Genomic DNA, 24,421 nt, shown 5'->3' on the forward strand with positions numbered 1-24,421 from the left:
TCTGGAGTCAGAATGCCTGTAGCCCATTTCAGCTTTTGCTAATCATGTGACCCTAACAGGGTCATTAAACTTTCCCTGCTTTGATTTCCTTATTTTAGTAATAAAAATAATAATAGTACCTGTCTCATAGGATTGTTAGGAATAAATGAAATAATGAATATTGATTACTTTTCACAATGTGTCTGGCACACAGTGAGTACTCAATAAATGCTATCTAATGCTCTGTACTTTTGGAGATACATATTTTAAGAATTGTATTTAATAGTTAAGTGTGGCTGGTACAACAGGAAACCCGCAAGTGAAGATGTTGGTTCAAAAGCTCAAGGCTACCAAGGCCAAAGTCTGTGTTATCTCTTGACTTTTTCTTAATGGCTGATGCAGTGCCAGCCATCACATCCACATTCAGGTAAAAAGAGGAAGGAAAGAGTGAAGGAGGATTAGGCAGTGCCTGCAGTAGGAAAGCAGAGACTTTCTCAGAAATGCTTAGTAGACTCCTACTTATGTTTTATTAGTCACAACTCTGTCTCTTGTGTACCCCGCACTGGAAAGACATGATTTTGGCATCCCAACATATAGAGTAGGAGGGGCAATAGAAAAGAAAGTTGAATTTATCCTCTATTTTCTGCCACAGTTTCTGGGAATTGAGACACTGATAATAGGGACAGGAGAGATATTGGAGTTAATACGTGGGCTGCCTTGAAAATAAAAAAGGAGTTCTTGTCTGGTAGGGAATTATGTACCTGCATTTTTAGCCCGTTAATATCTTGGGTCTTTAATTTGGGAGACAGGGAAACAGGGCTGAGGTTTGAGGGGTTTTGTTCCTTTTATTCCCTCTACTTTCCTTTAGGTGACAAGCCAGCTTTGTTTTCTTAATGTGAAGTATGGGAGAGTTAAACATTATTTTTTTCAGTCTAGTCACATCAGCCATAGGGTTATTTAAAATAACTCCAAAATTGTTGTAATAGATTTCTATTCATCTCAGTTGATCTTTTCCTCCGAGTGTGTGTGTGTGTGTGTGTGTGTGTGTGTGTGTGTGTGTAGCATGAAGTTTTTGAAAAATATTTTTCGTTACTATTGAAGTCTAATAATTAAAAAGATTGCTAGGAGTTTACATAATGAACCAGGAGTGTCTAAAATAGAATAACATTCACTTAAAATTCTAGAATCCAAAATGCTTAGTCATTTTCATTTAAGTTTAAAATTAAAGCTGAACTTTGAAAACCTTTGTTTAAAAGCATGAGCATGTAGAAAAGGATCATTTTAATTCTTTGTACTTAATAGGAAAAAAATGAGAGAAAAATGCTGTAAAGTAATTTAAAATAATAGTGATAACAGAGATGCAACCAAATATTTTTTGTTGCCTGTCCAAGGGTTCACCTACTGGCTTTTGAGGTGAGAACTCTGCAGATCCTCGAACTATGTAGAAAAAGTTTCAAAACACTTCAGTCTGGTAGTTCATTTAAGAGAATAAGTACATTAAAAGTCTTCATCCTAACATTTAGTACTTGAAAATCACTAGGATATCAAACCAAAGAACAATTCACCGTCCTTTACAACATCACATCAATGGCCAACCATCAAAAGGGAAGATCTTCCCACAAATAGAGAGGGTTTGTTACAATCACAGCAGGTACAAACAGTTCTTTCCCAATGAGTTGCTGCCTCCACCATCAGCTTTTAAAACCGGAGCTTTTTGACACATCTTAGTAGCATTATTATTTCACTAAGCAGAAATATACCAAGGTGTTGAAGATGCTGTTTTGTTCATCTATTACAGAAACTAAAAAATGTACTATTAAAATTTAGGAGCATAGAGGAAAACTTAGCTTAATTAAATGACAATTCATCAGATGCTAGTACAAATTCAGAAAGTGGTCCTTCTGAATTTTTCTGGGATGATAGGTTGTTCATCTCAAGTAATCATAATGACTGCTGTCTTTGAGAGCCTTTCATGTGCCAGGCATTTTATATTCATTACCTCAAATTCTTGCAACCAAGAATTTGAGCTAATGAATTTGTCTCCACACTTCAGGTAGGAAACTGAGTCCAGAGAATTTTAGTAAATAGTCTACTAGGCTGACAGACCTATTAAGTAGCAGGTCATGATTTACCCCAAGTCCTTCTGACTCTAAAGCACAATTTATACCATTCTCATGTGATTAGAAACTATGTTTATTATTATTTTGAGAACAAATTTAAATTAGAAATAAATAATGGGGACCACAGTGTCCTTCTGCAGGACAAGGTCAGTTAGTTTAGAATTATGTATTTATTCATGCCCAGTGTTAGGTAGCCTACAAAATTATCAGAAAAAGGGAAGTGAGCTGTGTCCTCCAGTTTCTTTCCCAGACTTAAGTTTCTCCCAGCTTGACCAGGATAAACTTAGGGAAGAAGCTCTCATACCAACACATTTGGTCTACTTCAAACAATTTCAAAGATTGGGGACAAAAATGAGAGTCGGATTAGATTCCAGGTTATGGTTGCATAAAGACAGATGCCTATTTTTTTAATTAATTTTTATTTTTTATTGAAGTATAGTTGATTTACAATGTTGTGTTAGTTTCAGGTATACAGCAAAGTGATTCAGTTATATATACATATATATGTGTGTGTGTATATATATGCATTTCAGATTCTTTTCCCTTATAGGTTATTACAAAATATTGAGTATAGTTCTCTGTGCTATATAGTAGGTCCTTGTTTGTTATCTATTTTATATATGTGTGTATATGTTAATCCCAGACTCCTAATTTATCCCTCCCCCACCCCAACCTTTCCCCTTTGGTAACCATAAGTTTGTTTTCTATGTCTGTGGGTCTATTTCTATTCTGTAATTAAGTTCATTTGTATCATTTCTTTAGATTCCACATATAAGTGATAGCATATGATATTTGTCTTTCTCTGTTTTCACTTAGTATGATAATCTCTAGGTCCATCCATGTTGCTGCAAATAGCATTATTTCATTCTTTTTTATGGCTGTGTATATATACCACATCTTCTTTGGTCGATGGACACTTAGGTGCTTCCATGTCTTGGCTATTGTAAATAGTGCTGCTATGAACATTGGGGTGCATGTATCTTTTCGAATTTGAGTTCTCTCCAGATATATGCCCAGGAGTGGGATTGCTGGATCATATGGCAACTCTATTTCTAGTTTTTTGAGGAACCTCCATACTGTTTTCCATAATAAATTGGCTGCACCAATTTACATTCCCACCAACAGTGTAAGAGGGTTCCTTTTAGGAGAGAGGGCTTTAGAATGGCCAGAATTTATATAGTCTCAGGGTAATATTCTCAGAGGGAATTGAGTGTACCACAAGAGCAGGTAGAAAGAAAGTTCCATGATCATGAATTGATTTCAATGCATGTGATCTCAACTGAGTGTACCTCTGGCTGACCACTCATCAGGTTTTATTCCATAAGCATTTACATAACAAAGTATTTCAAGGAAATGATTATTGAGCTTACAAACAAAATAATCATTTTTAAGGCTGCAGAAAACTTAATTGATATCTTTCAGGTATAATGACAAATCCTACAGATAAGCTGGGATTTATAATGGAAAGAAGGCACTTCAGTTTAAACGACAGAATTTTTCTTTGTAAATTGGGGGCTATCTTAAGTATGTTTATAAGCCAAATTTGCACACCTTTGGTTTAGACTAAATTCAGGGAATCAGTGAGTGGTTTCACAAAAGAGTAAAATAAAAATTTGACTTAGGTGGTCTCAAACCAGTTTTTTTCTTTTATCTTTTCTGCTTTCATTCAGGTGTGGATGGATCATAAGCAGGGATCCTGGTGATACCAATACAAATCATATTTCTAAATCTGGAGGTATTATTAACTGTGTTTTCTGTTACTGCAACCCAGCTTTAGACCTGGGACTTTTGAATTAATATAGAACAAATGCACTCTCATTAGGGATACACTCCTGCTCGTAGTGGGACTCACCACCTGGCGATCCCTTTGGGCTCTTCATTACCTGACAAAAGAAGATTGGTTTCCTTTGTTGAAAGGTCTGTATTTTATTCTAGAATCATCGTTGGCACACACTGGCTGCAGTCAGAATAATGTTTTTCCTCAATCTCTGCAGGCTTTAAATACTTCTGCCTCATCTTGGTTCTTCCAGCTCACAATGAATCCTTTCCCATAATTGCTGACTTATTTAGCATCTGTACAGTGGCATTCATTTTCTGGCTACTGATTCCCATTTTTCTTTTACACAACCTTAAGAAACATAAAGGAGACTGCTTTGGCCTTGGATTTTTGGTTGACTAGTAAGTTGGATATTTGATGACTGCTGATTGCTCATGCTGTTTCCCTATAGGTCTGGTCCACGTAATCTCTCATCCTTGCTTTAGATGGAATCACTCTTGTATTTAAAGATGATTGTCCTGTTTAGGAAATGGTTTTCATTATCTGGATTCGCTATTGCTCCTCTTATTGATCTATTCTTTTTCTATAATAAGATGTGTATTCGTTTTTCCTTTTATCAGTTGTCCTTAAACTGCCTATGATGATAGATCCATCAGGGGGCTTGCGGGGGAAGGTGAGTTCTTTCTGTCTCTTTAATAAATGCAGGTGAATCAGTCACTCAGGATTTTAAATTGGTCCTTGTTTTTAAGGACCACCAAGTACAGATTTATTCACAAGTGTGCAGAATTATCTGGGAAAACTCTTAGGGAGGGAATTTTTTTTTTAAGTGCTAGCAGTTGCACTTAGACGTCCAACAAGAAGCACTAGACAGACTGTCTCTCCCGGGATATGTCCTACTTCTTCTAAAACCTGTTGTTGGGCCCATGAAATACTTTGAACTGCTCAGAACAAAAATGTAATACAAACACCAGGTAGTGATAGTGTCGTTCATGATCCTATTTTTGCAGCTGGAGACTAGAAGTATTTGAGATGAGGTTCAGCTGAGGTTCCCTTACTGGAGAAGAGTTATCTAATCAGGCTTTAAACCACATCAAAGTGTGAGTGTGTCAGGCAAGGTGACAAGTTCATAACAAATGTTAAGAAAAGATACAGTGTTATGACATCTAGTATAAAATATTATTTTATAAAAAGAGTATGATTTTTCCTAGTTCAGTATCTTTCTGTTTACCTTCTTGATAGAATGTGCCAAAGTTAGGCCTTTGGAACCTGAAAATCAAATTAGGACTCAAGAATCTCCTGAATTCTGTGGCAAACAAAACTCAGCCAACTGAGTTGACAGAGAGAGTATGGGCACAAAACTTGTATGACCATGAGGACAGAACATGCCACACTTGGCTTCCTGATCCAGCTGTTAGAGAACCACCTGACAAGCCACTGTGTGTACATTCATTTCACCTTTATGGGTCCATGTGGAGATGGTATTAAATAGTGATTGACAGCATACTATCATAGCCAAGTACAGCTGGTTTGAATTGTAGCTCTACCATGACCTACCTATATGTCCTTGAGTTACTTTGTGGAACTCAAAGTCTCCCTTTTGTCATCTATGAAATGGGAATCAAGATTTTACCTCTATCATGTGATTTTTTTTAGATTACACAATCATAGTGCATATACAACATACAGTACCTCTCCCTGGCCAAGTGTTCACTAAATGTTGGTTATTATTTTGAGGTCATCAAAGGATGCAAAACTTCCTTACAGGAAAAGATGATAAATACAGGACTCCCCAGAAAACCACGTATGTTGTATTGCCTTGAAAGGTCATTGTTAACTAGCCACGTTTTTCAGGCATTTGTTAATGTGACCTTTTAGTGTATATTGTTATTCAGGGGTAACTGTCAATAATTCCAGGAAGAAACCTGAGGGGTATGTGGCATAACTCCTGGTGGCTTATTATGAGACTGGTGGTCACCGGGCTCAGAGTTGAGAGAAACTGCTCTTTTTTTCCAGGTTGGTTAGACTTTTGCCCTTTTTGATTATTATTTGCCCAAAACCTTTTGGTGCTTTGGCAGTGAAAGGGGTATTGGTTTTCAGAAGCCACTGGAATGTGGGTCCAGGGTAATTGGCAGGAGAGGGTAAGTTTTAGGAGGTCCTATGTTACCATCGTGGACTGTGGCATTCACAGCACAGGACACTCTTCTTTCACTCTGTTTGTGGTTTACCCCACGTTTGATGACTTCTTCATTCCTACATCATCCCTGTGAGCATAAATACAAATAGGTCATAAAATGTGAATCAGACTTTCCCATAAATAAAAGTCCTCTCAGGATACTAGCCACTTAACCTATGGCTGTTTCCTGAGCTATAATTAATTACCCTCCCACAGGTAGGAACACCACTGATTCAAAAATCCATTGGTTTCCCATATTATCTTTCTCCCTTTATTTTGGTGAAATTCAGGAAATTTTGAAATTAAATCATTTCTGAAGTTGTACATTATCAAATGTCACAGTAAAATTATCTGAATGCCTCCTTTCCATGCGTAGTTTCAATTTCCTGAAGGTAATTTCTCCCTTCTAATTACAAGCACTCCAAGAAGAATTAGTTTGTGCAACTCAGCATGAGAGCAAGTAACTCTCATTTCTTCAGGCTGAGTTGAATGCAGGAGGCTTCCTGAATCTGCCTGAATACAACTGCTTAAGCTACAAGATAAGTGTTTCCTGTTCTGTTATTATTATTCTATTTTTAGAGCTAAGGGTCACTAGGGAAATGGTCTCCCAGTGGTCAGAACCTTGTGCTTGATATTTCTAAAGGAATTTTGCCTTGGTGATAGGTAACAGGGAAACTTGTGTTGTTTCTTTTCTTTTTTTTTTTTTTCCCCTGAAGGATAACATTTAAAATGTGAAAGTTTTAACTGTGTGTTAAATGTTATTTTAAAATTACAAGGTTGAGTTAGACATATTTACCACATCCAAGTGTACTTTTAGGGGTCTTTCTGTTTGCTCATGAAAAAATAAAAACATACATGTTCACTTGAGAGGATTTTGCTCTCCCATAAATAAGGGGCTGGAATGTCTTTCCAGACTGAGCTTTTCTGTTGTTGTTTTCGCCCCTCACCCAAGTAACTACACTGGAAAAGGGAATGGAGATTAGCATTGCATTTCAGGCAGAGCTAGAACGTCGTATGTTGAGAGTAGCATTCAGAATTTTCCCTGGACTCATTCTCCTAATTTTCCTGACTGTAGTACATGGACTCTATTAAATTTTGTTGTGGATTCACTATTAGCCAGCTAAGGGCCAAATCGTGCCAACTGTTTTAGAAGCAAAACTTCCGTGCCTCCAGGGATCCATCACACAACCTCCCTCCCTTTCTTCGGAGTTTTGTGCCTTGTCAGGTTCTAAAGCTGGCTCCTAACAAGTGTTGTATCAAAACAAAAATAATTCTGCTTCCATTGTTCTCATCTTTCAAACTCACGTGAATGGGTTTTAATCCCTTAGTATAAGTTCTTCTATTAATGCAAACTTACAAAATAGTCGAGATCCTATCTTGTCCCTTATGGAAACTTTGAAAATGGCAGTAATATTTCTCTTTTATTTGGAATCTGAGAACATAACAAAAAGGTATAAGTACTCTGTAGTACTTTTGTCTCCCCATCTCCTTCATTTTCAAATCACTAAATAGGAGCTGTGGCTCTTACTTTAGCAAAATGATGTACTGTCTACCACTTATAATGGTTTATTATTCACCAGGAACAAGGTTAAGTACTTGGCATGGCAGTTGACTCTTGAACAACATAGATTTGAACTGCACAGGTCCACTTATACACAGATTTTTTTCACTGAATACGTAGTACACGATCCGCTGTTGGTTGAATATATGGATGCAGAACCGTGGCTACGGAGGGCCAACTATAAGTTATACTCAGATTTTTGACTGCTCAGAGGTCGGCGACCCTAACCTCCTCCTTGTTCAAGGGACAACTATACTTTGATTCAGTTGGTACAACGAAGTAAAGTAGATATTAACATCCACATTCTAAGTGGAGAAACTGACACTTTGGGAAGTCAATTTCACATACGTAGAAAATGAAGGAACCAGAATATGATCTCCAGGCCCCCTCTAATTAGGAGGCCACCCTCAAAAACACATATATGCTGAATGTGATAGGAAAATGTAGTATCAAGTGAAGCAGTGTGCAACTTCATCATTGAAAATTAGCTATAAAGATACCATGTTCTCCCTCTGCCTGGGAGACACCAGTGTGCATACGTGCCCATATGAGGGGGTACAGAGATTACCACATGCCCCTGTCACACTTCTAGGAAGGTAGCAAGTCATTGTGTCTCCTCCTCCAAATGTTCCAACCCATCCTTTGCAAATATCCTTCTAAAATGAAGGTGGCAGGTGAGAAGCAAAGAAAATAACTATACAAGCTGCATGATAAGTTGCCATATTTCCTAGTTAAGTAAAAAAACTGTCACACCTCACATTCAAGACTGAATTGAATAAGTATCCTGATTAGAATTTCATGCATGCACTGAGTCAAATGGCTTTAGTAAATAACATGTTCTTTGAAAGAGAACAAAAGACTGTGTATATGTACTTGGATTTGTTTTCTCTGTGTTTATTAGTATTGCAGTTCTTTGATGAAAGTATCTCCCATTCAGTAGTGTCTTTGTGATCTTCAGTGCCAACAGCCATAAGAAATAGGTATCCAATAATTTAATAACTATTTATTGCAAATTAAGACACTCCCATAGTTTTCTGTGCCTGGGTACCCAGTTTTGGGCTCTGTACCACTTCCTCTTCCTTTGAGAACACTGAAATGAAGACTTGGTTTCAGTTGATACTTCTTCTGTATCCCACACATCCATGCAGAATGGTTAACATTGCTAAGTTCTTTGTTAAATTAACATCAAGTGCCTGGCTAAACAACTGAACAAGGAATGTTCAAGAGCCCTTCAGTTTTGATTTTAGCTGTTGTAATTTTCTTATGATGATGCAAGAGTCTACACGAAGGATGACAGGGCCAGAATTGGGAGCCATTTTGTTGAGGAAACTGGAAATCTTCACCCTTTTAAAAACTTACGCTGACTAATATCACATTATTTCTCAAATTCAAGGTTACATTTTCTGCCTCCCTGAGACTAATGTCACTTCTCCAAGTTGAGAACAAGAGCGGCATTTGGCATTTGTTTATCCCAAACCCAAATCGCTGACCCTTTGTTTTTAGTACTTTGCCCTTCTGCTTTTGCTTTTTTAATTTGCTTGTGACTCTCTGCTTCCCCCATCTTTTTTTTTTTTTTGGTACAATGATTCTTACCTTGTCTTTCCCCAGTCCGTTTCTGACCTGGAGAGACGTGCAGCATGTTATTGTAAGGACTTCCCGTGCAGGACATTTGAACGCTAATGACTGGAAAACCAATGCTGCTGGTTTTAAGGGTGAGAACTTCTTTCATATTTTGTCACAGGCAAAATATTTTTATTTTTCCCCCATTTTAAATGGAGAGCAGGAAATAGAACCCATCCAAAGAAACTTTAAATTTTGTACTGACACAGGAAGAGCTTGACCTCTTAGTAGAAAAAAAAAAAAAGGCAGGTTCCTTTTTTTTTTTTTAAATTAAAACAACACATTTAAGGCAGATTTCGTTGGCTTCCCACATCATAGGTCAGTTTCTTTAAAGGTAACCAACTTCCAAGTATTGTCGACCTATGGGGCTCCTCATTACTTAATTCTTTGCTGTCATTGATTATCTGATTATCTGTAACAGTGTATTTAAAAATTCCTTACCTTCTGGAGTGATTACTTCCAGTCAATAATAGCTGGTATCGTTTGTTCGTTTGAGGGTAGCACTGTTAGTTGCTAGGCTATGCTTTTCTACATATTTTGTTTTTGTTGGTTTTTTTTCAGACCTTCCACAAATAGAAAAACAGGCATAATTCTAAGACTAAAAGACATTCAGCATAAACTAAAAGTTCTTATGAAGCTTTATAATGCGCAGTCTTAGGCAAGTGTGCACAGGATATAATAAGTGCTGACTATTTTTCCCATGGCTGATAGGGATTCTAGTTCCCTCAAACTATCTTACTAATGGTAGCCATTTTTTTATTGTCATCCATAACATATGCTATAATCAAAAGAAAATAATTATATAAAGCAGATGTCCTATAGTGTAGTATCTTTACTCAGGTTTCAGATAATCTAAATTTTAATCCATTAATTTAAGTTACAACAAAGATTACTTTTTGTTGTATCTGCAGACTTAAATTTACTCCCAAATAATCTTTGTATCATTATATATCCCTAAGGATGAAAAACAGTATTTTATAACATAAGGAATATCTACTTAAAAATTACGGTTCTGGTCCTCAGATCATTGGTAATAAGCTGAATAATCCTGGGCAAGTCATTTAATTTTTCTGGGCCCTAGCTTTCCCAACTTAAACAATTTAGAAGCTGAATAATATTATCTACATAGGATATCTAACATATGATTTTAATGTATCCTTAGTGTATTATACCCAATGTATATAAATATTCATGCTGAAAATGTAACGTATAATTTTAAAAATTATTTGCAAGCAGCTTACTAATCATGCTTTGCCAAAACCTATCAATATGCCAGGGAACCAGTGCCATATAAAAGAGTTCTTTGATTAACATCTTCACTGAAGACTTCACTTTTAGAAAAAAAGAATGTCCCTCTGCTTTCGAGTATTATCAAATACCTTTCTGTGCTTGTAAACTATATAATGCAGCAGTGTTCGATGAGCTTTTAATCTAAAGCATTGTAAATACCTGTTGGGATCACATTTTCTGAAGCCCAAATCAAGACACGTAGTTCTGGGGCTTCCCTGGTGGCGCAGTGGTTGAGAGTCCGCCTGCCGATGCTGGGGACACGGGTTCGTGCCCCGGTCCGGGAAGATCCCACATGCCGCGGAACCTGTGCGTCCGGAGCCTGTGCTCCGCAACGGGAGAGGCCACAACAGGGAGAGGCCCGCGTACCGCAAAAAAAAAAAAAAAAAAGACACGTAGTTCCAGAATAGCAAATGTTATGTGCAGCATCAAAAATATTTGAAATTTCAATTGTTCTAGAAAATCCAGGATGTAATTTGCCATATGTATGTTTCCTTTTGATTAGCTTCCCCATGCTTCCAGCCCCGACTATATAAATCCAGGCAGCCAAGGGGTTGGGTTTGGGGAGGGGGGAAGAAGGGATCAAAACCCTGGCTGGTTCAACACTGCAATGAACTTCTTAGTAGAAGGTTCACAGACTAAGTACATTGACCTCAAGGAAGCTGAGGAATCAACTTTAACCCAAATAAAATTCTTAGTTTTACTTACTCCTTTTTGGCAACTTAAAAAGAGCAAATGGTTCTAATAAAAAATGCAACTCTTTTGAAAACCTCTGTTGGTTTTGGAGAGGGGGAAGCCGAGGATTTAGACTAAATCACCAGATCCAAACCTGAGTCTGAAGGGGGCCATACACTGCTTCTGGCAGGGAGGAAAGAGCATTTTACTATTGCACGTGGCAATATTTAGTATAATATTTCACTCTTCTCTTAGATTGCTGCCAAGAGTAACAATTAAAGTTCACTTTTTCATAGATGAATTACCCTGAACCGTCTGGACTCCCAGTGGAATTGTTTTGTAATTTTGTTGATGGCAAGCCCCATATTTCATCTAAACATGATCATAATAAGAAGGATTTTTTAAGAGCTATTTTCTTCCCTACTCGAAGCATTCCCATCCCCTCCCTAGCGTCCCACAAATAAAAGTGATTACGGCAGAGGCTAGCAGGAGAAGTGACATGCTTCCGAGAAGGAGAGAATGCAGGTCACTAGGACTGGAAAAAGATGGGCTGACTTTTTATGGAATAAGTTCTGAACGAACAAAAAATAGTGAAGGCTTGGAAGAGGTTCATGCAATGAGAGCTCATATTTTAAATTAGGTCAGCCGGCTTTTGCAGGCCTTGCTTAGCGGGAACACATGGCCAAATGTTTCTCCTTAGGAGAAAACGGAAGTTGCCTGCAAGCAGAAGCCTGCAGCCCTGGGTGCACTCCCTCTTACCACTTGGTTTAGTCCTAACGCTGAGTGAGATGTAGGTATGAAACGAATCTGAAAACACCTGTGCTTCCCTGGGCTTGCTGTTGTGCCCTCATGTTGAGCGATTTAACTTGTCTGAAGAGTGGGTTTGTTTGTTTGTTTTTTTTTTTGAAACCACCAGAATTTCATAAATTGCTTGGCAGGTACTCTTCTGCAGTTGGGCCGTCAGTAGGAACATGTGAATTTCCTTTTCATCAGGTAAAGCAGAAGCAGCTCAGAGTAGCAACCAGTTAGGTTTGGGGGTCTTGCCATCAATAGACTTGATAGTCTTAGTTTTCACTGATAACTTTGGAGAAGCCAACACCCTACAGATCAGTCTTTCCCCAAACCCTGCCAGGTGCATTTCACACAATGTCCTTACATTTCTTCAGACCTACCCATGTGTGGTCCATCCGAAGCAGAGAACAGAGCCAGATGTTATAGGAACTAGACTGGTGTGGGTCTCCTCTCAAGGCAGACTTGATCCACTCTTACCCACATGTGTTATGGGCCTGGATTCCTGGCTCCTGGAAGGGGATTCCCTCCAGAAGCAGCTGCTGGCTTCTTGTTGACTGGCATGGACAGATTGCATTCAGGCAAGGAATTTGCCCTTGAAGGACTGGCTCCTCTGTGTGTTTCTCTGAGAGCGGAGCTGCATACGGATGAGCTGGGTGCAGAGAACTTTCTTCCCCTTTCTCTGTGCTCTCATTATGGTCGCACTCTATAAACCATCCTATATTGAGATCAGTTCACAGTAAAGCCAGCCCCAAAGCTGGAAGCCACTCATCAACATTTTTATGCTAATGGTACCTTAATTTTTAACAATGTTAATTGAACTGAGATGATTCTGTCCTGATGCTTCTTCAATAATAATAATAATCTCTTATAGTTAAAATATCTTGCAGATTTGTTTTTCAAAATAAACATAATCCAATGAATGCATACCTATGGAAACTAACTAGATGTTATTTAGATTTGTTCATCCTGTGAATAATCCTAGCTAAATTTCAGACACCTTTTGACTTTAAACCTCCTCCAGAGATAGTTTCTTTAATAATAAATGGAATAAATATCATGCACCTAGCAAAGAATCTGAGATTATGCATGAGAATAGGAAAGTATTTATATGAGACCACATGAACAGATGTGGTATTTGCCACTACAGAACTAAAATCCAAATTCCAGTATTTTGCTACTGAGCAACATTTGCCGTTCCTGGAGACGACTTTGGCATTAAATTGTTTGTTTGGGGATTTCTTCAATATTACTTCTTTCTCCTTTTTTTCCCTTTGCTCTTATAAGTCTTTCCTATTTTTTTCTTTTCTACTGTTTTTAATACCCCCCTCTTGCTCCTTAAAATGTACAAGTCAGCTGTAGAATTGAGGGTTTTCGCCATCAGGGTGGTTTTCTTCAAGGAATTTAAGTTATGCAGTCTCTTCATTCATTTATTCACAAATATGTCCTGCTCACCTTCAGCAGGCCAGCCCAACACATGCTGAATGAAGTGCAACCAAAGAGGAGAGTTGGAAGGAAACGTCCGAGGCCCCATGACTTTGCCTGCTCTGATCTGGCTGTGCTATGATTTACACACAGAACAGAAATTTACACTGCACTTTTTTCTCCCTTCGGTCAAGCCCAACCAATCTGCCAGGTTCATGTTTATAAAAGTATCAATGACCCTTCTCTCATCATCTAAAATGCAGCCCAGCCTGAGCAACAGAAGCCCCCTAATGAGAGAATCTCTCTTGTGGCATGCCATTTATATTTTGACCAGCTCTGTTTGTACCTATAGAGTATATGGATCCTAGAGCCATGCAGAGGACTTGAATTCTGCATTCTTCTAGAATCCATGGCTCACAGCCTTTCAGGAAGAACGTGACTCTTTGTTATGAGCCCCTCCCTCCTACTGCTTTAATCTGAAGACCCTGCAGATTTCCCCTTTTTCCCCCAGCCTCCTGGGCTGTGCTCGCTGAATCTTTCCCCCATGTCCTTATCTCTGGTTTGCGGGTGCAGTTATGAGAAGTATAATTGAATGCATGCAACATCGGTGCTGTAGTTTTTTTTTTCAAAGTGTCTGTATTTGGATATGATGACTTGATATTTTACAGTTAAACTCTCTTAAATCTAGGAACAGGAATAGACGTCAGATAATAAATTAGGAACTTCTGTCATCTTTACTAGGCGAAAGAATGAAAAAAATGTCATTGAAAATCAAAAATGACAACTAAGTGAGCGAGGTTACCACGCCTTCCATTTCACTGCCCTCCCAGACTATGTAAGTCTCTTTTTTTCTACCAGCATGTTGCTGAAACCTCCCCATCCTCCACTGACTCTTTCTTTGACCACAACTAAACTACTAGATTTTTTTTTTAATTTCTAACTGATTTCCCACCGTGGGGAAAACAATTGACAGTCTAACATGACTTCTTAGCCTCAAAGGCCCTTAACTTTTAATAACCTTTATTACTTTTAATCGCCGTCATTTTATTTCCACTGTTAGGGCTGGTAATTTTAAGATGTTCCAATATATTTTTAATACCTACCTGTCTTGCTTTCAGTTTTAACACTTATTAAAAAGAATTAGATGTGCTGAAACCATTAAGCATGCCATGTGTTGAACTGAAACTAAAGGTTTTGAAATGTGGTGTTTTTAATTTTTTTTTGAGTATATAAAGTGATATCTGATGTGTTACCATTTGAAAGGGTAAAGCTATATTGTATTTTATTATGTCACTGTACAAATAATATCTTATCTTTGCCACCTAGCATGCTGATGTGATGTTGGTAGCTATGATTAAAGCTACATAATGTACCTTAACTGGAAATCTGCACATCATGTTTTCAAAGAAAGGTCAAAGTGAAACATTATTCATCTGGTCAGTGTCAGAGGGGGTATTTGAATCAGATGCTTGACTTCAGTCCTGATCCAATTTTCAGAAATAAGGCATTTAGTTCTTCTCTTAAAATGCAGAGAGGGATGTAAGTACATTTGATCCCACCTAATAAAATTTGCTCCCTAGAAACACCACCTGATTTTCTTTCAAGATTCTATGTTTATTACATTGTATTCTATGAACTCCTATTTATTTATTAACTTAAAACCTTTCATTTTTGCATTCATTGATCACTGAATATATGAGTTTACCTTCTTGCTCATTTATTTTAAAAAAAGATATGAATCACACATAATTTAGGGATTTTACGTTTATTCTTTTGTCTGGTGGATGATTTACCTAAATATCTACCTGGGAACAGCGATATAGAACCCCTGACAGCAGTCTGCTTGGTCATTGCTTAATCCGGAGTCTTGTATCCAAAATGTCTACTTGCCCCGTAAGAGTGTTCTATTCATACCTACTAAATATGTGAGATTTTAAAATATTTTCTGCAAATAAAAAATGTTATTTTTTCTGCACTGGTCTTTGAATGGTAGTGTTAGGTTTGTTAGACATTGGGGGTTTTTTGCTTTGTTTTTTCATCCCTAAATACAAAAGTTTTAAATACATGTGTTTTCACACTTAAAATCCATCTTCAAAATAGAATTAAAACAATGATTGTACTGTACGACTATTATCTCTTTACAAAACATAATTAGTTAATGAAGGGAATTAGGTTTTGAGTAGTTTTGTGGCTTTGCCACAATCTTAAGGACTTTATTCTAGTAGAGTCTGTTATTGATATTTTCTTTGGCCTTTGAGGAAGCCAACTAAAGTCTTTGTATCTTGGGTTTGTAGAATGTGGGTAACAAATACCAAACATAATGAGAAGGCTGAGTTGAAAGAACAGTGCTTTGAAATTGCAAAATACCAAACATAAAAAGAGCCGTGACAAAGAGTCTTAAAAGTGTATTTTCATATGTCACAGCTTTCTACTGTGAAATGAGGATACAGATATGAAACTATGTTGTGAATTAGAATGCTATTTTGCGATTGAAATTAATTAAATTACCTGAGTGGGCAAGAGAAAATGTATTACTTTGTAATGAACTTATCACAATACGTCTTCATACCTTTTATCCCATAATCACATATCAATGACTATACTATAATCATATATAAACACAACTATACTTAAATTCTGTTTTGCAAATTAATGTTAATGTTTAAATATCAACTTCAGCCTACTAAATTTTGAAAGTTGTAATTATTTCAACATATAAGAACTAATGACAATCTGAACTGACTGTAGCTATCAATGTCCTATCAATTCTTTAATCATGAATATACAGTATAAAAGCTATAAGCTTAAAATATGATCTTTAACAATATGCAAAATTTGTATACTTAAGAGACAGTTGATGTCTCTTTTTGTGTAATCACCTGATGAAACTCGATTTCGCTAATTCTAAACAGGCTGGACTTCCTTAGGTATTATTAAAACCCTTCTTTCAGCAAATGAGTTTGGCTATCCTTCGTGATAGGAAAGCTTGATATTTTGTGGTTACAATTGATATTTCAGGCAAAGATAAAAATCATCAAGCCCTAAACCCCATAGTTACAAAGGGTGGTCAACCAAGGCCAATGTTGTTTTCAGGCCAAAAGTGTATTGTAACTATAAATAACAAAATGGAGTTCTTTAAATCACTAATAATTGGATTCTGAATCCAGTTCCAAAATAAGATGCCCCCAAAAGATTTAAGACAAGACAGACTTATCAGAATATACATACAAGGAGATTGGTTCAAGATGGCAGAGTAGAAGGACGTGCGCTCACTCCCTCTTGTGAGAGCAACAGAATCACAACTAACTGCTGAACAATCATCAACAGGAAGACACTGGAACTCACCAAAGAAGATATCCCACATCTAAAGACAAAGGAGAAGCCAAAGTGAGATAGTAGGAGGGGCTTAATCACAATAAAATCAAATCCCATAACTGGGATTTGGTGACTGGGTGGGTGACTCACAAACTGGAGAACAATTATTCCACAGAAGTCCACCCACTGGAGTGAGAAGATGCAAGAAATGTTTAACAAAGACCTAGAAGAATTAAACAACAAACACCTAGAAGAATTAAAGAACAAACAGAGATGAGCAATACAATAAAGTTAATGAAAAATACACTAGAGGGAATCAGTAACAGAATGACTGAGGCAGAAGAACAGATAAGTGACCTGGAAGACAGAATGGTGAATTCACTGCCACATAACAGAATAAAGAAAAAAGAATGAAAAGAAATGAAGACAGCCTAAGAGTTCTGGGACAACATTAAATGCACCAACATTCGTATTACAGGGGTCCCAGAAGGAGAAGAGAGAGAGAAAGGACCCAAGAAGATATTTGAAGAGATTATAGTCGAAAACTTCCCTAACACAGGAAACGAAATAGCCACCCAAGTCCAGGAAGCACAGAGTCCCAGGCAGGATAAACCGAAGGAGAAACACGCCGAGACAAATACTAATCAAATTGACAGAAATTACAGACAGGGAAAAATTATTACAAGCAACAAGGGAAAAATGACAAATAACATACAAGGAAACTCCCCTAAGGTTAACAGCTGATTTCTCAGCAGAAACTCTACAAGCCAGAAGGGAGTGGCATGATATATTTGAAGTGGTGGAAGGGAAGAAACTACAACCAAGATTACTCTACCTGGCAAGGATCTCATTCAGATTTGATGGAGAAGTCAAAAGCTTTACAGACAAGCAAAAGCTAAGAGAATTCAGCACCACCAAACCAGTTCTACAGCAAATGCTAGAGGAACTTCCCTAAGTGGGAAACACAAGAGAAGAAAAGGACCTACAAAAACAAACTCAGAACAATTAAGAAAATGGTCATAGGAACATACATATCAATAATTACCTTAAATGTGAATGGATTAAATGCTCCAACCAAAAGACACAGGCTCTTTGAATGAATACAAAACAAGACCTGGATATATGCTGTCTACAAGTGACCCAATTCAGACCTAGGGACACATACAGACTGAAAGTTAGGGGATGGAAAAACATATTCCATGAAAGTGGAAATCGAAAGCTGGAGTAGCAATAGTCATATCAGATAAAATAGACTTTAAAATAAAGAATGTTACAAGAGATAAGGAAGGACACTGCATAATGATCAAAGGATCAATCCAAGAAGAAGCTACAACAATTATAAATATATATGCACCCAGCATAGGAGCACCTCAATACATAAGGCAACTCCTAACACCTATAAAAGAGGAAATCGACAGTAACACAATAATAGTGGGGGACTTTAACACCTCACTTACACCAATGGACAGATCATCCAAACAGAAAATTAATGAGGAAATACAAGCTTTAAATGACACAATAGACCAGATAGATTTAATTGATATTTATAGGACATTCCATCTAAAAACAGCAAATTACACTATCTTCTCAAGGGCACATGGAACATTCTCCATGATAGATCACATCTTGGGTTACAAATCAAGCCTCAGTAAATTTAAGAAAATTGCAATCATATCAAGCATCTTTTTCTACCACAACACTATGAGACTAGATATCAATTACAGGGAAGAAATGTAAAAACACAAACACATGGAGGCTAAACAATATGTTACTAAATAACAAAGAGATCACAGAAGAAATCAAAGAGGATATCAAAATTGCCTAGAGACAAATGACAATGAAAACACGACGATGCAAAGCCTATGGGATGCAACAAAAGCAGTTCCGAGAGGGAAGTTTATAGCAGTACAATCCTACTCAAGAAACAAGAAAAATCTCAAATAAACAATCTAACCTTACACCTAAAGGAACTAGAGAAAGAAAAACAAACAAACCCAAAGTTAGTAGAAGGAAAGAAATCATAAAGATAAGAGCAGAAATAAATGAAATAGAAACAAAGAAAACTGTAGCAAAGATCAATAAAACTAAAAGCTTCTTCTTTAAGAATATAAACAAAATTGATAAACCTTTAGCCAGACAGAAAAAGAGGGAGAGGACTCTAATCAATAAAATTAGAAATGAAAAAGGAGCAGTTACAACAGACACTGCAGAAATACAAAGCATCATAAGAGACTACTACAAGCAATGCTATACCAATAAAATAGACAACTTGGAAGAAATGGACAAATTCTTAGAATTTGGTTATTCTTACGAAGGTATAACCTTCCAAGACTCAGGAAGAAATAGAAAATATCAACAGACCAATCACAAGTAATGAAATTGAAACTGTGATTAAAAATCTTCAAACAAAAGTCCAGGACCAGATGGCTTCACAGGTGAATTCTATCAAACATTTAGAGAAGAGCTAACACCCGTCCTTCTGAAACTCTTCCAAAAAACTGCAGAGGAAGGAACACTCTCAAACTCATTCTATGAGGCCACCAACACCCTGATACCAAAACCAGACAAAGACACTACAAAAAAAGAAAATTACAGACCAATATCACTAATGAATATAGGTGCAAAAATCCTCAACAAAATACTAGGAAACAGAATCCAACAACACATTAAAAGGATCATACACCATGATCAAGTGGGATTTATCCCAGGAATGCAAGAACTCTTCAATATATGCAAATCCATCAATGTGATACACTATATTAACAAATTGATGAATAAAAACCATATGATCATCTCATTAGATTCAGAAAAAGCTTCTGACAGAATTCAACACCAATTTATGATAAAAACTCTCCAGAAAGTGGGCATAGAGGGAACCTACCTCAACATAATAAAGGCCATACACTACAAACCCACAGCAAACATCATTCTCAATGGTGAAAAACTGAAAGCATTTCCTCTGAGATCAGGAACAAGACAAGGATGTCCACTCCTGCCACTGTCATTCAACATAGTTTTGGAAGCCCTAGCCAGGACAATCAGAGAAGAAAAAGAAATAAAAGGAATCCAAATTGGAAAAGAAGAAGTAACACTGTCACTATTTGCAGATGACATGATACTATACATAGAGAATCCTGAAGATGCTACCAGAAAACTACCAGAGCTAATCAATGAATTTGGTAAAGTTTCAGGATACAAAATTAATGCACAGAAATCTCTTGCATTCCTATACTAAGAATGAAAGATCAGAAAGAGAAATTAAGGAAACAATCACATTCACCATTGCAACAAAAAATAAAATACCTAGGAATAAACCTACCTAAGGAAGTAAAAGACCTGTACTCAGAAAACTATAAGACACTGATGAAAGAAATCAAAGATGACACAAACAGATGGAGAGATATACCATGTTCATGGATTGGAAGAATCAGTATTGTGAAAATGACTATACTACCTAAAGCAATCTACAGATTCAATGCAATCCCTATCAAATTACTAATGGCATTTTTTTTTTTTTTTACAGAACTAGAAGAAAAAATCTTACAATTTGTGTTAAGACACAAAAGACCCTGAATAGTCAAAGCAATCTTGAGGGAAAAAAACAGAGCTGGAGGAATCAGACTCCCTCACCTCAGGCTATACTACAAAGCTATAGTAATCAAGACAGTATGGTACTGGCACAAAAACAGAAATATTGGTCAATGGAACAGGATAGAAAGCCCAGCGATAAACCCACACACCTATGGTCAACTCATCTATGACCAAGGAGGGAAGGATATACAATGAAAAAAAGACAGTCTCTTCAGTAAGTGGTGCTGGGAAAACTGGACAACTACATGTAAAAGAATGAAATTAGAACACTTCCTAACACTATACACAAAAATAAACTCAAAATGGATTAAAGAACTAAATGTAAGGATGGACACTATAACACTCTTAGAGGAAAACATAGGAAGAACACTCTGTGACTTAAATCACAGCAAGATCTTTTTTGACCCACCTGCTAGAGTAATGGAAATAAAAACAAAAATAAACAAATGGGGCTTCCCTGGTAGCGCAGTGGTTGAGAATCTGCCTGCTAATGCAGGGGACATGGGTTCAAGCCCTGGTCTGGGAGGATCCCACATGCCACGGAGCAACTAGGCCTGTGAGCCACAGCTATTGAGCCTGCGCGTCTGGAGCCTCTGCTCCGCAACAAGAGAGGCCGCGATAGTGAGAGGCCCACGCACCACTGTGAAGAGTGGCCCCCACTTGCCACAACTAGAGAAAGCCCTCACACAGAAACAAAGACCCAACACAGCAGAAATTAATTAATTAATTAATAAACTCCTACCCGCAACATCTTCTTAAAAAAAATAAAACAAAATAAACAAATGGGACCTAATGATACTTAAAAGCTTTTACCAGCAAAGGAAACTACAAACAAGCTGAAAAGACAACCCTCAGAATGGGTGAAAATATTTGCAAGTGAATCAACGGACAAAGGATAATCTCCAAAATATATAAACAGCTCATGCAGCTCAATATTTTTTTAAAAAAACAACCCAATCAAAAAATGGGCAAAAGACCTAAATAGACATTTCTCCAAATAAGACATACAGATGGCCAAGAGGCACATGAAAAGATGCTCAACATCACTAATTATTAGAGAAATGCGAATCAAAACTACAATGAGGATCACCTCACACTGGTTAGAATGGGCATCATCAGAAAATCTACAAACAACAAATGCTGCAGAGGGTGTGGAGAAAAGGAATGTAAATTCCACTGTTGGTGGGAGTATAAATTGATACAGCCACTATGGAGAACAGTATGGAGGTTCCTTAAAAACTAAAAATAGTATTACCATATGACTCAGCAATCCCACTACTGGGCATATACCCAGACAATACCATAATTCAAAGACATATGCACCCCAGTGTTCATTGCAGCACTATTTACAATAGCCAGGTCATGGAAGCAACCTAAATGCCCATCAACAAACTAATGGCTAAAGAAGTTGTGGTACATATATACAATGGAATATTACTCAACCACAAAAAGCAACAAAATTGGGTCATCTGTAGAGAAGTGGATGGATTTAGATACTGTCATACAGAATGAAGTAAGTCAGAAAGAGAAAAACAGTTATTGTATATTAATGCATATATGTGTAATCTAGAAAAATGGTACAGATGAACTGGTTTGCAAGGCAGAGACACAGATGTAGAGAACAATCGTATGGATACCAAGGGGGAAAAGCCAGGGGAAGGGTGGGGTGGGGATGAATTAGGAGATTGGGATTGACATGTATACACTAACATGTATAAAAGAGATAACTAATAAGAACCTGCTGTAACAAAATTAAATTAAATTTTAAAAAAGAAAAAAACATGCAGAATCTAGCAGAGAACCTAAAAAAAAAAAAAAAAGAATATACATACATACACATACAGGCACATTTTCTTACGGAAGCCTTTTTGGTTTTTGTTTTAAATAAACAAAACCTCTTGTTTGAGGTTTTGTTTATTTAAAATAAAAATCTCACTCTGCCTAGTGGTTTGGAGCATGGACCCCAAAGTCAAATAACCTGGGATTGCATCCCAGCTTTGTAAACAAATAGTACATCTGGGAATCCACATATATTCTTAACTTCATTGGACTGAGTTTACATATAATAAAAAGCACCATTTTAAGTGTACAAATGTATACGTCTGTGTAAACATCACCGCAATCAAGGTATAGAACATTTCCATCACCCCACAAAGTTCTTTTGTGCTCTTTCTCATCCCTTATCCCACCCCACAACCCCACCTTTTGCAACCAGTTGATTTTCTGCCACTATAGATTAGACTGTCTTTTGTAGACTTTCATGTAAATAGAATTATGTGAAACTGGCTTCTTTCCCTCCATATATTTTTTGAGGTTCATCCATGTCATTAAGTATATGAGGAGTTTATTCCATTTATTACTGAGGAGTATTCCACTATATATATAGGAATATACCACAATTTGTATCATCATTCACTTTTTTATGGAGAATTTTATTTTTATTTTTTATTGAGTATAGTTGATGTACAATATTATATAAGTTACAGGTGTACAACATAGTGATTCACAATTTTTAAAAGCTATACTCCATTTATAATTATTATAAAATATTGGCTACATTCCCTGTGTTGTACAATATATCCTTGTAGCTTATTTATTTCATATATAGTAGTTTGTACCTCTTAATCCCCTACCCCTATCTTACCTCTCCCCCTTTCTCTCCCCGCACTGGTAACTTCTAATTTGTTCTCTATATCTGTGAAACTGTTCTTTTTTGTTATATCCACTAGTTTGTTTTAATTTTTAAGTTGCACATGTAAGTTATACAGTATTTGTCTTTTCTCTGACTTATTTCACTTTAGTGTAATACCCTCCCGGTCCGTCCATGTTGTTGCAAATGACAAAATTTTATTCTTTTTTATGGCTGAGTAGTATTCTACTGTAATATGTACCACATATTCTTAATCCATTCATCTGTTGATGGACACTTAGGTTATTTCCATATCTTGACAATTGTAATACTGCTGCTATGAACATTTGGGTGCATATATCTTTTTGAATTAGTGGTTTGGTTTTTTTGGATATGTACTCAAGAGTGGAATTACTCATATGATAGTTCTATTTTTACTTTTTGAGGAACCTCCATACTGTTTTCCACAGTGGCTGCACCAATTTACATTCCCACCAACAGTGTACGAAGGTTCCCCTTCCCCTGGACTATTTTATTGTTTCCAGTTTGGTTGTTATGAGTAAAGCTGGTAGGAATATTCATGGATAAGTCTCTGTGTGGACAAATTACAACTTTTTAAATATTACACAGTCCGAAAAGACCTAATTTAAAGAGAGGCTTTGAGGACTAAGGGAATGGTCCAAATGGCTAGCCAGATATAGAGCATTTCAGGCCAGGCATACAGCAGATACAAAGACTCAGTCAAGGAAAAGCTAGGAGGCCATCCATCCTTGCTGGAGTGTGTGGCAAAGGGAAGAATGAGGAAAACAGTATCATATACAGAATTGAGCACAGTTCTTCCTTCATAGCAGACACTCAGGGAACACCATCATCTACATGTTATGCATCATTCTCATACAACATTTATTGTTGAATTAATAAACAGTTAATATTCTGTTAGAATTTTTGTATGATATAAAAATGAAGCACATATATATATATATATATATATACACATATATATATGCATAGATCTGTGGCCATTAAAATGCTGTGTGTATCTTAGGAATGAAATGAGCTCCACTCTCCCTTGCAAATATGACACTCACTCCTTTATATTCACGTATTTCTTGTAACACTTCTGTCCCCCTCTCTGTAGTTTACTTTATCTACTTTGGGTTCTTATTTCCATTTGCCAGTGATTTTAGTTGATGATTCTGGATAAAGGGTTAACTTCCTTATTTGTTATTTCTCTGCTTTTCTAGAAGACTACTTGGATTTCAAGAAACAATATATGGGCTGGAATGTTTTGAAAAAGGCATAATCTGCTGATCATGAATGATTTCTTAATGTCATGTACATAACCTAGATGAGAAGCATAGATAAATATAATGAGAGGGTGGAAGGTGTTTGAGAACCAAAACTTGTCTGAAATAGTTTTTAGAGTAGTTAGTTTAAACAGATGTATTATTTTTTCTTTGCATCTCTTGGAGGATTGGGG

The 24,421-nt window shown here is 36.9% G+C and overlaps 1 protein-coding gene across 2 annotated transcripts in view; it reads left to right on the forward strand.

The window, feature by feature from the left end:
• The window catches only part of PCSK5 (proprotein convertase subtilisin/kexin type 5), a 464,407-nt gene that overhangs the window by 238,117 nt on the left and 201,869 nt on the right, over positions 1 to 24,421 (forward strand). For both annotated transcript variants that reach the window (XM_059071201.2, XM_059071200.2), the window contains exon 10: positions 9,219 to 9,322. In XM_059071201.2, the coding sequence (XP_058927184.1) occupies positions 9,219 to 9,322 (104 nt within the window). The remainder of the gene's footprint in view (positions 1 to 9,218; positions 9,323 to 24,421) is intronic.

Source organism: Kogia breviceps, chromosome 8 (genome assembly GCF_026419965.1).
Source record: "Kogia breviceps isolate mKogBre1 chromosome 8, mKogBre1 haplotype 1, whole genome shotgun sequence".
Classification (NCBI taxonomy): Eukaryota; Metazoa; Chordata; class Mammalia; order Artiodactyla; family Physeteridae; genus Kogia; species Kogia breviceps.